Source organism: Candoia aspera, chromosome 4, assembly GCF_035149785.1.
Source record: "Candoia aspera isolate rCanAsp1 chromosome 4, rCanAsp1.hap2, whole genome shotgun sequence".
Lineage (NCBI taxonomy): Eukaryota > Metazoa > Chordata > Lepidosauria > Squamata > Boidae > Candoia > Candoia aspera.
The window spans coordinates 24,478,781-24,497,081 of NC_086156.1; the positions used below are offsets into that span (position 1 = coordinate 24,478,781).

Consider the following 18,301-nt stretch of genomic DNA (forward strand, 5'->3'; position numbering starts at 1 on the left):
ATTGCCAAAATGGGCAATAGATATTCAAAATCCCTTTTGAAATGTAACTATCAGGTTGGATTGTTCTTTGCGAAATTAAAGGACAACTCTTTATAAAAGGCTCTGAAAAGATGAAAAGCAAACAAACATGGGATCTAATAGATGCAGAATGCAGATATTTAGCTCTCATTTCATTTCCTCTAAATGCAACACACAGACTTTACAATGGAAATTAGTACAGTATAAAACAAAAGTTACCTCAGATGATTTGGAATTAAAAACCAGTGCCACCAGGGTGCAGCATGCCTCAGGTTTTAATGAGATTATTTTTTTAGTTATGAGATGTATTGATGACATTGTGAAGACACCACCAGGTGGAAGATTTGTCCTTTGACAGGCAGTGCTGATCTTGAATATCAAGGAGCCACATGAGATCTCTCTGATCCTTGCCAGTGAATTCTGGGGGTTGAAGTCCACATGTCTTAAAGTGGCCAAGGGTGAGAAACTGCCATATCCAATCATCTTGGAATACCAACACTGAAAGTCAGCTTAGAAGCAAGTATCTGGACTTCCGTGTAACAAAATGAGTGAATACTGTACACTTATTAAACAAAAAATCAGTTATCTGGGAAGTGACCTTGACAGAAAATGCAGGAAGCTAATACTTACTCAAAGATTTTTCCTAGCTGATCAACATCAGAGTTTCCACGAAAAAGTGCCCTAAAACGAAAAGCACACACACTTTAAGGAAAACATTTTCAGTAATTAAAATATATTTTAAAAACGTTATCCATCTAGCTGTCTCCCATGTTTTCCAATACTAGCTACTTTAGCTTCTTCAATTTTTCAGTGCTCCAAAGCACACATTCTGAATCTCATCCGACCTTCAGACAGCTGTTTTTCAGTCAATTTCTACCACCTGGTGACAGAAAAAATCAATATGCTCACTGGGGCAGGAAAATAAACACCTCATTTGTTATAACCCTTTTAAAGTTATTTCCAATGTATTTTTTTTTAAAGCTTTTATAGTTAAAAAAATGTTATCTATGTGGATCTCTGTGATAGCACAAATACTTTGGGCTAATATGTGTTGCTAATTGCAGAAGCTGAACATTTGAAATTAATAGAATTTTACATATAAAGCATCCTTTTATTTTTCTTTATTTGATGGATGTTTGTTACTGAAACAACAGGCACAAAACTCCTGGTTAATTTGAGGAAGCTCATATTCTGCAGTAAGAAAGGCCTTGCATTAAAATGGCAATTTTGCAAGACTCATACTATTTCTTTAAGAATTATTAATCCTGAGCCAGGCATGAATAACAAAACATTTTCAACAGACTGACTCATTGGAAACCACCTCACAGCATGACAAAATCTGACAAATATGTTACATAGGAAAGGGAAACTAATGTTTAGCAAAGAAACATTTCTAATCCAAATAACTCTACAGAGCCATGTGAGAAAATCTAGAACTGCCAATACAGCAGCCTCAAATTCTGGTCTGAAAGCCAGATATGAAAACCAAAAGAATTAATCTCCAAAGTCAAGTATCTGGATCCTGTCATTGTTAGTACTGAACAGTATAACCAGCTAAGATGATAGTTATTTGTCATGAGATTCTTCCTTTCTCCAAAATTCCGTATCAGAGGGGGTTTGAGGAAAAATAAAACATCACCAGTTTACTCAGATTTTTTATCTTGATTAAATGTCTGCTTGTGATATACAGCTCTGGAATTTTTTTTATTTCCTCCAAGAAAATGCCAGAACCCATATTATTGCAGTTTGTGGTATACAAAACAACTCAGAATCCAAAGGCTAAGAAAACATTTCTCTATGTAAATTTTATGATTCAAGACTTTATAAAAATAACATTTTTGCTGAGAAATAACTGTTTTCATTTGCCATGGTATGTATTAAAAAGTATGTTGCTAAGCAGCAAGGTCAAAACAAGCAGGTTTCTTTAAGGTTGGCTATCCTCCCTCCCTTCTCCCTTCTCCCTTCCCTGGTTTAAAAAAGGGGGGAGGGAGGAAAAAAGGAAGGAAGTGCTCCTGTTAAGAAAAGACATAAAATCATTCACGAGACGATGGAAGTTATGAGGAATATGGCAGCCATGCTGATGCTCAGGTTACCACCTTTCTTTTTTTGTTTGTTTGTTCATTTTTAAAAAAATAAATAGTCTTTATTAAATTATTTACACAAATAATACAAACATAAAATGACAAATCAACAATAAACATAAAATGCAAAAACAAGAGAAAGAACAAAGGAAAGGAGAAAGAAGAAAGAGAAGAAGAGGTTTAAAAGAAAGGAAATGGATTTCCCACTCCCTAAGTAATACAATTTTATACCTTAACTAAATAATTTCTTTTCACAATTCACTAATTTGGTTACAATAATTCTACAGTTCTGTTGAGATTATGTAAGTCAAATACATAATATTTACATCTTGTATTATATTCATATGTTTTACACATATACGTTAATTTTTGGGTCAATTCTACATAGTTGAAGAAGGGGGTCCAATCATTTTGAAAATCTTCCACATTTTTATCATTTAGCTGGTCTGTAAGTTTTGCCATCTGCGCCAGATCCAGGGATTTAAATGTCCATTCTTCCACTGAGGGGGTCAGTTCTTCCTTCCACTTTGATGCATACGTAATTCTAGCTGCGGTGATCAAATATCGTAAAAGTTTTCCATGTTCATGTTCCAAATCCTTGTCCATGATGCCCAATAAATAGAGTTCCGGTGTTCTATTAATTTCTTTAGTCAACAATTTACAAATTATATTGTGTATAGATGTCCAAAAGTTTTTCGCCTTGCAAGTCCACCACATATGATAAAACGTTCCTGTTTCTTTTTTACACTTCCAGCAGACATTTGAAGTATTCTGAAACATTTTGGATATTCTGTCCAGAGTAATGTACCACATGTACATCATTTTGTAAAAAAATTCTTTTAAATTAGAATTTAAAGTAAATTTTAGCCCTTTGGTCCACATTCTTTCCCAAACATCAAGGTCAATGTGATGTCCAAGATTTCTCTCCCATTTAATCATACATTGTTTAATTTGTACATTTGCCATTCTTATTTGTAATAACTTTTTATATATTTTGGAAATCATGTGGTCATTGATGGCATAAACTAAATTATCCCACCAGGTTAAATCTTTTGTGAATTTTTAACTTTGGGCATCAATTTTAAATTGTTCCTTTAACTGAAAATACAAAAACCATTGGCATGGATGTCCTTCATTTTCCAATTCATCTCTTCTTTTCATTTTATATATAGCCCCTTCAAATTTTATTAGGTCCAAATATCTTAGTCATTTGCAAATTCCTGTTTTTTCTCTCCTACTATATGCTTCTTGCGGGGAAATCCATAATGGTAGAGTGGGTTTTAGAGTAGATTTATATTTTTCCCAAATTCTAAGAAGGGACTTTCTAATACAATGATTATTAAATACTTTATTTACTTTCAATTTGTTATACTATAGGAATCCATGCCAACCAAATTTCAGGTCGTGGCCTTCTAGATTTAATAATCTATAATTTTGTAAAGTATTCCACTCTTTTACCCATAATAATCCACATGCTTCATAATATAATTTAAAATCTGGAAGACCCCAGCCTCCTCGTTCTTTAGCGTCCTGCATTAATTTAAGTCTAATCCTTGGTCTTTTCCTTTGCCAAATGAACTTTGATAGGTCTTTTTGCCATAATTTAAAAGTTTTGTCAGTTAATAATATTGGAATATTTTGAAATAAAAATAACATCCTTGGCAAGATATTCATTTTGATTACAGAGATTCGCCCCATAAGTGATAAATTTAGTTTTTCCCACTTTCCTAAGTCTTGTTGAATTTCCTTCCATATTTTTGCATAGTTGTTTCGGTATAGATCGTTAGTTTTAGCTGTAATCTCTATCCCTAAATATCTGACTTTTTTAACACTAGAGAATTCTGATTTATTTTCTAATATATTCTGAATATTTTGTGACGAGGTTACCACCTTTCAAAATTAAAATAATATAAAGCAGGTATACTGTAGCTCTGCAGGGTCCTGGAAAAGGAAGTACTTGATCCCTCTAAACAGGGGATACCATCATGGACTGAACTCAGGACTTTCTGCAGGCAAAACATGCCCTCTATTGAACTACCAAGCTCCAGAAAGGGTTAAAAATTAAGCATAAACATTAAAATGAAAACAAAAGAGAAAAACACTAGACTAAAAATAGCTTGAGCTTGAGATCTGGTCTAAACTTAATCCCCTTTATTGGAAAATGGAATGACGCAAACATCTGTCTGTTGTGATGTATGTTTTCCATATTCATAATGAGGGATTAATATTGACTAACATTAGGATTGCTCTGCCCAATTTTTATTATAAATGCCAAATAGCAAAGATGTGCCAGGTAAGGTGAAAAAATAATAATACCGTCTCAGCAATTAATTTCAATGTGAGTGGTGAGGAAATAGAATTTTTCTACAAATGCTATCCTTTACAGGAATAGGCAAAAGAGGGAAACATATTTAGATCTCCCATGAAGCTAAACGAGTGCACGGCAGAATAAGATTCTGAAAATCACCTCATATGTCTTCCTAGTGATTCACTGCACTGATTTTATTCACCACTTTGTGAATAAAATACTAAAATTCCAAATTACATAACTACTAAATGAATGTTTTTGTATTTATGTGTTTTTATATGTATATGTGTACGTACACACACACACTTTATTGTTGTCACATGTAACATAAAGACATAAAACAGCATACAAGATTAAGAAAATACTGTGTATTTATAAAATCATAAAAATATTTTTCTGGGTAAATCAATGGCAGCCGAAAAAAACTGTGCAACTCCTCTGAAGATGTTAAGGTTCTGGTCGGACAGTAAAAAGCAAATAAAATCACCCACAGAACAGGTGGAACTTCTATTCACAAGTGGAGTTATAAGGGTAGGATGCATACAGGTAGTCCTCCCTTAACAATGGTAATTGGGACCGGAATTTCCATCACTTAGCAATGCAGTTGTAAAGTGCTATGACAATCCCAGTTGCTGTCGTTAAGCAAGGACCAGCTGTTAAGCGAGGACCTCCTTGCGACTTCCTGCCGGCTTCCAACAAGCAAAGTCAATGGGAAAGCTAGCAGGAAATAGCAAGTCCTGGGAGGCTCACAAGCAGGCTGGCAGGTGGGTGAGTGCTATGGAGGGTGGCTGGGTGAGGGGTGGCTGCCGCAGCACCGTGTGAGTATGGCCAGGGGGGTGACTGCTATGGTGGGAGAGCATGCAGGTGGCTGCTGCGGTGCGAGCAGTCAGGGGGAGGCTGCTGCAGAGTGCAGGAGGGCATGCAAGTGGTTGCTGTGGTATGGTACAAGCACAGCCAGGCAGATGGACATGCAGTACGGAATGCAGGTGGAGGAATGCTGTGGGCGGGCACTACAGAGTACCCGTCCCCAGGATCTTGTACTGTGTAGCTGGGCTCCTTGGGAGAAAAGGTGGCGGGAGCAGGAGCGACTTACAGGAGTTACTTGCAAACTTCCCTGCCACTTTTCCCATTGACTTTGCTTGTGGAAAGCTTGCAGGGAAGGTTGCAAATGGCGATCATGTGACCATGGGATGCTGCAACTGTCGTAAGTGTGAGCTGGCTGCCAAGCACCTGGATTGTGATCACATGACCATGGGGGTGCTGGGACAGCTGGAACTTCAAGACCTGGCTGTAATCACCACTTGCTCAGCATCGTCATAACTTCAAACAGTCACTGGACGAGTGGTTGTTAACTGAGGACTACCTGTATTGCTGCAGAAAGGATATTTAAAAAGATGTGGGCTGGAATCTTAGGTTTCTCCATGTCACAGGGGTAGGTTTGCTCTGCAAAAGTGGTATTGTTTTACCTTTCCTCCAGTATTTCTGAGGGGAACATAGTAAAGTGGGCCAAAGAAAGAGCTGTACAGTGTATTGGGCAGGTAATAGTGAATAGTTTGGTGGTGTGAAGAGTAGTGGTTACCTAAGTCATCTGATCTATCTGGAGAGCTCTATCAAATACCCGCTGGATTGCAGATCTAGCTGTTGATAACCCCCTGGTCAGTAGAACTTAACATGAGAAGCAATACTGGCATAGATAATTCTGAATTCTAGTTTTCCAGAAAGAAGAAAAATTATCTAGAAAGATCATGGCAGCTAGGGAATCACTGAAAAAGTGACGCTTGAGCCAGAATTAGAACCAGCCTTTGCTGCCTCAAGATCCTAGAAGGATCATCCCAGTTTCTAAGTGGAGTGCTGCACTAGAAATGCATTAAGATATTCGTAATAGCATTCTCAGAAATCTGGACTGGCTAATATCTACAGACTTTATTATATGCACATACTTGAGAGCCATGCATAACATCTGGAAGATGGATTTAGACTTTTAAGGCAGTGGATATGTTTTTACTTCTTTTAATGTGAAACAAGCTCAGGATGGCCTTAGTGCTATTGTTGGCCCTGTCATAAATAGATTTAATTTGTTTGCATCAGATTCCAGAGGACTAGAATACCATGCTGAGATATTTGAAAGTTGAAACCTGGTATATATTATTGTTTATCAACCAGTGAAATTTGCAGCGACCAAGTTCCTAAGCCCCTCAAAAAAACGTGTTTTTATTTTAGAATAGTTTATTGTGAGCCTTTCCTTGTTACAACAGTCCAATAGGGCCCCTAGACTTCTTCAAAGGCTAACCTGAGTTGAGGAAAGAATAGCTGTATCATCAGCATTAAAAAACACACAGCCAGCTGTATATTATTAAGTGGAGGAGGGCATGGGGAATGCAATGGAATTTTATTTTGCTTAAGGAGGTGGCAACTGAGTTCACATGACTATTGAGGCTCCAGAATACAATCCTGCTTCATTGGTTAGAAAAAAAACAGGAGTTCAGGTGAACAAATCTGTTGATAATTGTTTCAGTTTCTTTGTTTTCTAACTTTGTTCACTCAATCCTGCTTCCAGATTATTTAAAAAAAGTTATAAATCAGTGGGAAAATACATACTTCTGCATCTCTTTCCTGAGTTATCCATCTCTTATACACCATTTTGCCTAATGTATGCATTTGTTGTTATTGTTGTTGTTGCAAATAATGGTCCCTCAGCTTTTTTCTTCGCATGCCATTTCTACTTCCTGTTGCATTTTTAGGGTGGCCACTAGTGGGCAGGGCAGAGACAGAGAAGAGTCTCCAAAGTAGTTTACAGGTGAATTAAAGCCAATGCAAACATTCTCATTACACAAAAAACAGTAATGAAAAATAAATACTAAATGATCAAAGGCTCTCCTAAAATGGGCTATGCTTGGCCTGCTGACTAAAATGATCTACGAAGAAACAAGGTGAGCTTCCCTCAGGACAGAATTCTATCTTTTTGGCATATCAGCAGGAAAATGCTTCAGAGCTATCAAGCATCTCAGAAACTGTTCATTTGGAAAAAGAGTAGGAAGCCTGCATTCTATTTCTTTAGCCTCTGAAGCGCCCTTGATCACACACCAACATCTGACACTTTAATGTCCTGGACAATTAAAGTCTAGAGGTAAAGATATTTAGAGGTAAAGATAACCTCCAAAGAAGTTACCTATTACTCTATTAACGGAGTACCTCTTAAATGTCCCTTCTCATAATGGAAGAAAAACAGCCTCAGGTTCCATACATTTCTCCTTGCAACAATACCACATCTCTGCCCTGCTCACTGCAAGACTTGGCTACACAAAAGTTCCCTCTCTTGTAGAACAAGCAAGTGGATCATAATAAGCATTGCATATGTAGATGCTCAGAAGTTAACCCCAAAATTCAGTAGATAAATATCCACACTAGGGCTTAATCCATCCTTTCTCAACTAGATTTCTGTAGAATCCTAGGATTCTGAGGTTGCTAGGGGTTCTGGGAGAGATTGTGATGGGAAGAAATAAAGTTTTTTTTTTAACTTTGCACACTGGCAATGCTAGTGCTCACAGTGGTGGGAATTGTTACACGCCGCAGTTCAGCTGCCAGCCTGCAGCTTTGCTGTTGTGCAAAGACTGAACTGTATTGTGAAGTGAATTGAATTGAATTGTGAACGGTTTGTATTTTTTACAATTTTTATGCAGGCATTCCTTGAATATTATTTCCTCCAGGGTAAAAAGGTTGAGAAAGACTGGCTTAACCATTGGCCACTCTGGCCATACTGCATAAAAGGAAAAGCCATCAACACCCCCCTGCCCCCTAATACTTCCTATTCTTAGTCTTTGGCATTAAGCAGGACTCTTCAGACAAACTGTGGAACATTGTGATAGTCTCCAAGAAGGAAATAGATTGTTACAATGAATGTTCAAACTGCAGAAACTATCTATGATCCCATGTGCATCTGGAGAATATCTGAAATTATGGATACCACATGTCATAGTACAGATCTGTATTTGGACACTCAACAGATGTATGAGCAATTGTCAGCCTTCTGTTTGATTGACCTAGTCTCCGTCTTTTGGATATTCACTAACATGTTACCATGATAATTCAAAACATTTATGATTTATGTGTGTTTTCTCCCTTTCCTAGTTATAAACACCCATGTGAAAGTAGAGTTTATGGCCAGAAGGGCTGCTGTTGGATAGTACTTGAAATATTGAGGAGGAAAGAAAACAAATAAGGAGATGTGGATCTAAATGATGGCTTTACCATGCACTACTGCATATGTTACTATACATCCTCTATTCACATATGCATTTGTACAGAATGTAAGAATAAAGGATTTTTTTCACAATATGCCATGTACATGTAAGATTTATACACTATCAGCAGAGTGAGGAAAAAACACTTCAAAAGTGGGGAATAATTAGCTCAAACTACTGTATATTGAAAGGTATCCAGTTTAATCCACTAATACTTGTGCTTTTCTAAGAGTTCTGATATAAAGATGGGTAAGCGAGCATTCATCAAATAAGGAGTAGAAACATGATAGAATGCCAGGACATAAATTGCTGCAGGTCAATGGAAAACTCAATGTTGGTGAAAATGGAAACAGGAAATAAAGAATAAGTTGTTACAACAGATAAATCGTCAAGCCTGTTTGGGCACTCTAGAGAACAATGTTGTACAGAAAGAGCCAACATGAATATATATGCAATCTGATTCTTGTACAACAGGTTCTGGAAGTGATCATGGGAAGACTGAATGGAGGCTTAACTGTTATTAGGGATCTTGGAGCCACAATAATTATATAAAAATAGATTTAATTAAAGATGACTGAATGGTTGTACTTGGCTTGAGATCTTAGATAGTGTTTCCTGAATGCTCTAAATTCTCAGCTTGACCACTACAACCATAGGCCTCAAACTAGCAACTTATGTAGGATGTCGCTTCCTACCAGGCATTAAAATGTTTGGCAGCTGAAACCAAACCACATATGAAATCAAGCATTTGGACTGAGCTGATGCTTTACCAGAGGATTTTTACTCAAAGAAGCTAACAAAGTAGTTCAAAAAAAGAAATGACTAGAAGACTAGAAAGAGTGCTGTGCCAGGAATATGAGGAATGGTGTGGGAGACCAAAGGAAGCCTGATTCAGCCTTAGAACCGAGCTGGTATCTATAAAGAACATATAGGGCTAAAAGATGGAATAAAACATAGGGATTAATAGTTTTGCCTTAGACTATGAAGATAAACTGCAGATTCCTTGCTACTTGACTAAGCTACACATGCTTGACAAAAGCTATTTTATAACAGATAACAGATAACTTATACTGTTGGTATAAACAGTATAAAAGATACTGCAAGGAGTGCCCATGCGGTACTCCTACCAGTTGATAGATCTTTTAGGTTCAGGATTAAACCACTTTATCTTTCAAGGCTCTAGATTGTCTGATTTAAAGGCACCCATGTAGCTTAGTCAGATGGGTAGTGACTTTGTAGTCAGGAAAACATTTTCATGTATCAGCAATTCTCTGGGAACAGTTGTTTTATCTAATCAATAAAGGAAACTTAACTCTATAAATGAATCAAAGAAGAAATCGCATGAATAATATGATTTGTCCCTCCCATGGTTGTTAAGGGTGTTACTCTTTTTTCTAAGCCTCCAGTTTGGCTGTTCTTTCTGAAACAAAAAGCCTTGAGTCTAAGTGTCAGAAATTGAGCAAATACAAGGATTAAATGCATATGTGAAGTCCTCTACAATAAATGAAACACCCAAGCATAACAGGGATTGTCTCACATTCGTTTGACCATTTCCAGAATATCATGTAGCCTGTCTCAGGAAAATCTAAGAATGAAGACTGGATGTGTCTTTACAATGCAGACTCTGTATCTTTATGTCAGCCCTTCTGGTTGGTAATGAACCTTGAAACAAGATAAGGAATCCATGAAGATTAGAGACAGGTTTGCTCAGGTTCTCTTTTCATTCTAAGGAAAAACATTTATTAAAAAAACTGAAAGAGTGAGATTACACACTTTGGTCTTTATCCAAAAGAACTATTTATATGCACGATAAGAAATCATGTACAGCTGAAATTTGCTTTGTAGTTTTTTACTGCTGCCGCTTATTGCTATTCAGTTTTATTTGCCTTTGCTGTATAGGAAACTGAAAATAAAGTTCTGGTTGTGTGTATGGTTCTTTGGTTTGTGGAAACGGCTCCTCCATATTACAACCTCACAAGATATCTCATTCTTGAGGCACTGGGACATTTTGCTGCAACAAAAGCAACTTCTATGGCATTTTAAAGGCATGAAGTGTATAGTTACATCTTTGTATATTTGTTAGATTTAGAGCTACCACATGAATCTTTGTTGCTTTAGCCCCACAGAAAATATGAAAAAGTACAATATAACCATTTGTATTTTACAAGTATAAAACTCTTAATATTTGTATCATACCTGTTTTTATAATCAAAGGGCTCCACTGAAAGACAAAATGGGAAGCACATACAAATGTAATGCAAAGTTGTATGAAGGAAGGGTCCTGCTGATGGCATTGTAGGAGTTGAAGTTCAACACATCTGGAGGGCAGATAGCTTTTGAAAAACTGGACTTGAGTTTCTTTTAAATCTTTATTCCTTGTCCATATAGAATAACAAGCAGAAACTAGACAAAATGTTTTATTCCTCTGACCATACAGGAAGAATAGGAAGTAGGTAACCTGAAGCTTTCATTTGGCTACTTCTTGTATTACATTCTTTCTTTCTTCTAGCTGGCTGGAGAAAGGTCTCATTGATGGAAACTATTATGTGATGAGCCTTTTTTTCCTGATACTGCAATAACAAGTGAAATTTGCTGACCAAATAATAAAGAAAATAGAAGATGTCCCAATTCATCATGAGTATAAATGAGTATCAGGCCATTAGAACAGAACTATAATCCATGAAATTAACTGTGATTAAAATTATACTTCTATTACAAGCATATTAAGATAATGTGTTTAATAGTGGAATATCTTTTACTTAAAAGCACCTAGTGTTTTTTAATTCCAATTTTGAGCCAGTAAGGTATATTTGTTTTGGGCCTCACCAACTGAAAATATTTCTATCTGACATTATGATGGGAAACCTTTGAACAGCAAATGTTTAATGCCAGTAGGTCAGTTTCTCATGGAATAAACTTTGCTTAACCAAACACTCCTACTTGTATCAGCTTAAAGCTTTTGCACACATGAATGAAAGCATGAAGGAAGTTAACTCTTACCTACTTGAATCCTTCCTAAAAGCACTGCAAAGCAAATAAACAAATGGAAACAAAAGTATTTTACTTATTGGTTCACTCAGATACTATAGGTACTTTCCTGAGGAGCAATCTCTTATCCTCTGAAAAAGATTTAAAACCTGTATGAAACAACTCACAAGCATACACAAAAAAATCCTGTAGTAAGCCATCCAGTAACGACAAGAGAGAATATTAGCACTTATGTACTCTGTACACAAAGGGTCCCAAATGCAAAATCCGCTATGAGATCTCAGGAACAGTGCTCAGAAAACATTAGCCTGGAACCTTGGAGAGCTTTTTCCAGTTGAAAAAAGCAAGTACTGACTGAATGGATTGATGCTTTTGACTCTTACGTTCTGCAGCAAACCCAGAGTAGTACCATTTTCAAACTGACCAGAAGAAAAAAGCAGAAAAAACCAAACACTGTAGGCAGCAGCTATTGAGGCAGGAGGAGCGGTTATGTACCGCCAACCTGGTCTGGTATATTCAAGCCAACTGACAGGTCCTACTTCAGCAGCCACTGAAGTAAGATACATGCGATCTTGTCCCCTGTCCTAAATAACAATATATCTTGGGCTAACCAGTTTAGTCTGCTTCACGGAGTTTTGTGAGGAAAAAAGTAATGGTGATTATTTATGTATGCTATTTTATCTCCTTTCAGGAACAAGTTTTTTTTAAAAAAAAAATCCTATCAAAAACTGCAAGGCAAAAAGTGTTCTCATAGTGAACAAAACAGATGAAAAGACATTCAAAATGAAATATGCTTAAATTTGCATAACAGCACAACGGTATACTTTTGTCGGGTTTTTTTTTTAAACTACACTACCTCAGGTATGCTGGCAGTCTGTGCAAATAAAGGTGAGTTTGGTGGAATAACTAAAATCCATTATTTCAGTTTCTGAGCAATGCAAAGGATCAGAAACTCTGAACTTGCTCTGGCGGGAGTTGGGGATGAGTGAGTCAGGAAGACACTTTTGAAAATCATGCTTTTTTTCTGTCTGGGTTCCTGATAAATTGGAGTAAATATCTGTATTGGGTAATATCTATCTCAAGATAGGTTAAATGTTTAGCCAGGAATTCTGTGTTATGTTCTTCTTCCTGCCCTGCCTAGATATTTCAGCATACTATGGATTGCTTATTGGGTTCATGGGAGAATCCACAATATCACATGCAAGCTCTGTAACAAGGGTGGACAACCTGTGGTCCCAGGAGTGCATCCCCCTCCCCCCAATTCCTTTTTGTGGTCTTTACAGTGACCATATTTTCTCGGAAAAAAAAATGAAAACAGGGACAAATCTGAAAGAGGTTCATAAGGATTAAAAATATATATATATATATAACTTTGTTTTACAAAGGAAAATTCAAGAGCAAAACCAATCAATCAATCAATCTTTCCGAAATAAAGGACAGTCCTTTATAAGAAAGGACATATAGTCACTTTACTCATGGAGGACCTTCTAACTATGACCGCTGAAAATAAGCACAATTTTGTGTCACTTTGAGTTTGAAATGACATGGAAAATATAGCAGAAGCTATAAAATACACATATGACTATAAAACAAAACAAAGCACCCTTCTTCAAATTCCCATCCCAAACCCTGCCACGCTCACATACATGATGTGGTTCCACCTGCTTTGTAGTCTCAGCATCTCCTAACATATTAGGCATGGCCCTTGGTAAGTAACCAGTAAGTTGTCAATCTCTACTCCCATTACATCCAAGCATAATTCATAGAAGTAGCCTGCCTCCAAAAAAAAAAAAAAAAGCAGAGATGGCTTGGAAAACAAATATAATTCTCCAAATGTCTAAAAATCATCAGACCCCATATTGTGTTCTCCATCTTTCCCTTTGAGAAAATCTGGCACAAGATATTTACTCAAAACAAGATGGCAAAGTATTTCAGGGTTGTTTTATGTCTTTTCTTTTGGTTGGCCTCAGATGCTGTCAGTGTCCTGCTGTCCCATCCTTTTACAGATTTCTATCTGATTTTCTGCTTCCCAGGCTGCATATAAACCTGATGGGGTTTTTTTTAAAACACACCCTCTGAATTTATTTTTAAATGCTTTGATGAGAACAGAGAGCACTGCCAAAGCAAAACTGTAAAACTGAAGGAAACAAGGGGGCAGAAAGATTTGTTCTATAAATTCAGTAACAAAACCTTCTTTGACAGGACTGAACCATGTAAATTTTGTGTGAGTGTAGTTTAGAAAAGTTTAATGCAAAACACATTCAGAAATATTTGCAGGTTAAATAAAATAACCTTATCTCAAATTAGGATTCCTACGTGAAATGTGAAAGCACGAATGGCCATTTCCATTCATTGTTAGTATGGGAGATAAAAGGGGGATTTCTTAAGTAACTCAAACTACAGAACATTAAAAAATAATTTGGAAACTATATATTTCACTTTGAACAGGGTAACTCTCATTTTAACTTATGTAACTTAAGCAATCTCTGCAAATAGTATAGACACAGAAAGGATATACAAGTAGGTCTCTATTAGTGCAGTTAATGAATCCCATGAAATGGTTGTATTATTTGAATTTGCACTATTCAAATGGAAAATATAAAATAATTGGTTTCAACTCGATGGAAATATGCAATGAAAAACTTTAGACATAAATTTTTATATGTATATTAATTAAATATTACAGAAAAGGATAAAAAGAATAAACTTACAATTTAAATATATGGTTAACAAAATCACATAGTAGTTATAGAAAGCAAAATAAAAACAAAAAAATTCTATTGTAGATCCAGGCATTCCAACATCTCAACCTATTTTAGCATTGCTATGATCACATTCATGTCATTCAATTACATCAAATTTTTGCTCTAATGTAATAATGAGCCTCTTCTTTTTTGTACTGTTTTCCTCTGATGGAATCTTCCTTTTCTCCATTTCGCACATACAAAGATTAGCAGCGTCTCAAACCCGAACTGCAACTGCATTTAGCCTCAATTGCGCATGTGCTAGCCTCATATTAGCTGAATTTTGAGTTGCATGAAACACAACCTGGTATCCATTGACAATTCGCACTAAACTGAGTATCACATTATTCGAATTTGGACTAATCACGATCTACCTGTAAACCAATCTCCTCTTAGTCAATTCAGCTTTCCTGTCCTGGTCCTCCTTCCCTGCCCTACTGCTCGCAGCCACCAGGCTCATAACAAATCTGCTCAGGAGGGATGGCCAAATCTCTGGAACATGTTTGGAGGGCAGGGGGAAAAGAAGGGAATCACCCCACTCCCTATGCTGCTGACAACAGGCTGAAATTATTTGCTGTGTAACATTTCTTCATAAAGCTATTACTCTGTATGTAAACAATTTTTCTTTCCAGCCAACCTCAGCAGTATACACTTTTTCAAAACACCTTAAGAGAATCTAACAGTCTTTTGCATGTTTTCTCAAAAGTGACTCTCAATGTTTCTCAACCTTGGCAACTTTAAGAGATGTGGACTTCAACTCCCAGAATTCCCCAGCCAGCAAGGTTGGGGTCCACGCCTCTTAAAGTTGCCAAGGTTGAGAAACTCTGCTCTAACTGAATGTTGTAGGATGTACTCCTAATTTAGGTTACTAATTCATTACTTGGTTACTTACTCCTCTGCCTGACTCCTCTGCCTCAAGGTTGACTTCCAGATATACTAAACTTGCACATCACGTGCTGCCTTTACAAACTAAAATACCAAGGACACTAACAGCCAAGGAGCTCACCCCACCCAACTGATCATTCCTGTCACTTCCTCATGTATATGCTACTGTACTCATCATAATGAAGACTACACAAGACAAAAAACCCAACAAAATAGAGCTATCAAAATAAAATGTTTATTCACCAGAGCAGAGCTCTCAGCTTAGCACTTTGTATATCTGTCACGCATAAAAAGTGATGTATCTTTATCATCAAACCACTCAGTCTGGCTTTAGCAGCCCAATTACATTATGTGACTGACCAAGGGTTTTTCTGCATGCTAAGCTGGCATTCCCCCCCTCCCCTCTTCGCTTTTGTTAGGCGCTAAGTAACAGTCTTTGGTTTCTTTGGTTGACCAACGGTTTCCTTTGCCCATCATATCTACAATTGTGACAAAGTCTGGCATGATTGGAAGCATGAAGGAAAACCACAACTGAATGGCATGCCATTCACTTCCACACCCATCTCAACCACAGACAGATACAGTTACTGGGTTTGTCTAACGGTTATCAATCAGCTGAACTGTAAGCCCTTGGGAAGATAACCAGCCAGAAAAACAGAAGGAACAAGCAAGTTAATTTGAACCATTAAAAAGGGTATATAATGAAATAAGCTTGTTAACTTCCTGGAACTTTTAAAGTGTTTTCCATTTAATTTTTTTCAGCTTTAAATTGGTCACTCGGGGAAACTCCACTCATTTTGATTCTTTATGATACAGTAATATTTCCCAAACCAGATATGAAATGGGTAACCCACACAACGTGAACATGTTTCTTTAATAGTCTACATACTGCATATCCATTTTTAGAAACCTGATTAAAGTATAACAAAGGTGCTGAGGGGAAACATGGCTAATATTGCCTGCAAAAAATCATAACCCACCTTACAGTAATCACAATCTTATTGTCAATCTTACTGTTTGAGTCATATTATTCAATTAAATAAGAATGCAAAATTTCCCTCTCATTTCTCAAAAAAGCAAATCTGATCTGCAAGTCTGATGGAAGAACAAAAACAGATCAAAAAAGAAAATAAAGTAAAAAGAAAGAAAAACAGTAAAACTTGTAATTATAACTTAGTCCTAAAGATAGTTATATATGGAAATAAAGGTGGCTTCAAACAAACAGATGAGCAAAGTCTCTATGAGATTATTTATCTAGAGTGTTGATCACTGCAGGGAAGCACCCTAGCCATATGACAAGATTGCTGTTCACTATCTACTGGTTCCACATTTCCTGAGGTAGTGAAATACAATCCCACCATGTGGTGTGTCAAAATATTCGCATGAAAAGTCAGGGAGGACAAAAAAGTGCCAACCCCATCCCACTATGGGGTAATTATATCATCATATAAGGTTTCTGCTGAAGCCAGCTGCTCTTTCGTTCTAGTACTTTCTTTGCAACAAACTGCAAATTAAATCAACTCTGGCTTAGCATGTAATTTCATGTAATAAAGCATAAAAGGGAATGATTTCTGGACCTGAATGTAAGAACATATTGTCCCAGTTTGTATTTTTTAATGAAAACTTATGTATAATAGAAAAGTAGAAATAATTGGGCATCTACTCTTTTTTATATTAATTTAAAATCAAATGTGGGAATTTAAAGTTCTAAACCAGTGTTCTAAACAAATATATTTATAATAGCTATATGTCTTATTTTGTTGCCACGGATCCAAATACATCTGCAGCTATGTTGAAGTTCGCCCTATTAATCTCTAAACATTTTATATGAGGAGATTCTCCTTTTCCTCATCCCATTTGATAGCACTTTATCTTTTTTTTAAGCCTTTCTGTCTTTTATCGGCATAGCGATATACTAGAAACTGATGATCTAGTCCTGGACAAGCTTTTAATTCATCTCGAGACAGGTGGCCAGTCTATTAGATTATCTTTTTCAGTTCTGTTTCCGAGTCCTGAATTTCTACCTAAGTCTGAATAAATGCAGGCCTCTAATTTAACCCAGCAACCTCTCTATGTAACAGAGTAACAATGACAGCTTAAATCATATTTGACTGCCAGACAAAAAGGCAAGGAATACTAATTTGCAGTAAAGCAATATTTTGGCACAGTCTTAAGTCTTTGCCCTAGAGTGCACAAACAGAGCTGAAAGAATATAGTCTTTTAGACTCAAAAACATAATATGAATGTGAAAGAAAAACAGCATTCTATATATTTTGCGGAGAAGTATTTTGTCCATATTTGAGAATGATTCAATGGTTTTGTTCACACAACGTTTTAACCAGATTTTTGAGTTAGCCCATTTTGAGACTGAACACAAAAGATGAAACTTCGCTAAGTCACTGTGCATTTCATCTGCCAATAAATCTGAAGGCACCTTAGACCCAAACCGGGGTCTCCCTGTTTTGATGTTTCCATCTGCATATTCCAAATGATGAGTTGTCCATACGTGGAGCTTATAGTGAACTTCCTGTACTCTGTAAAATAGCAAGGGGTTCTGAAAGAAGTGTGCATGCTTGCTGCCACAAAGCTCTTTCTCTCTTTCTCTTGTTCCTTTAATCACGTTGTCAGCAAAAGTGTCTGAAAGTGTGAAAGATGGGTTGGTGTGTCATGACTGAGCCCTGACTGTCAAGGCTACATGCTCCTGGCAGACCCCACGCCATTCTTTCACAGAGGGCAAGGGGTTCCTTGAAAGCTACCTGCACCAGTCTCTATACTCTGGTGGCCGCTACTACGCCACCTGCGGGAGACTCTGTGTTCCTTGCCTTCTCCTTCATTCTTCCTATCCACTAATCTTCTGCACTACCATCATTTTGTCACAAACCCAACTCCTGAGAAGTTGTCAATTAATGCTGTAAAATTTAACCATGGTTTAAATTAAGATTTAACCATACTAATCAAGTTTTAAAGAAACAAACACAGCCACACTGTGCAAATTCAACCATCAGGTTTTTAAATAACCTAGTGACTCCACTGACC

At 36.8% G+C, this 18,301-nt stretch overlaps 2 protein-coding genes and 1 long non-coding RNA gene across 6 annotated transcripts in view; all 3 read right to left on the reverse strand.

The window, feature by feature from the left end:
• The window catches only part of HEPACAM2 (HEPACAM family member 2), a 268,902-nt gene that overhangs the window by 77,159 nt on the left and 173,442 nt on the right, over positions 1–18,301 (reverse strand). The window lies entirely within an intron of this gene.
• Positions 1–18,301, reverse strand: part of LOC134497748 (uncharacterized) — a 110,939-nt gene that overhangs the window by 13,778 nt on the left and 78,860 nt on the right. The gene's annotated exons all lie outside the window — the stretch shown is intronic.
• CDK6 (cyclin dependent kinase 6) overlaps positions 1–18,301 on the reverse strand; it is a 103,624-nt gene that overhangs the window by 12,598 nt on the left and 72,725 nt on the right. For all 4 annotated transcript variants that reach the window (XR_010067939.1, XM_063303628.1, XM_063303627.1 and 1 more), the window contains exon 6: positions 649–699. Coding sequence is in view for 3 of the 4 variants with exons in the window: in XM_063303628.1 (XP_063159698.1) it covers positions 649–699 (51 nt within the window). In the remaining variant the exon portion in view is untranslated. The remainder of the gene's footprint in view (positions 1–648; positions 700–18,301) is intronic.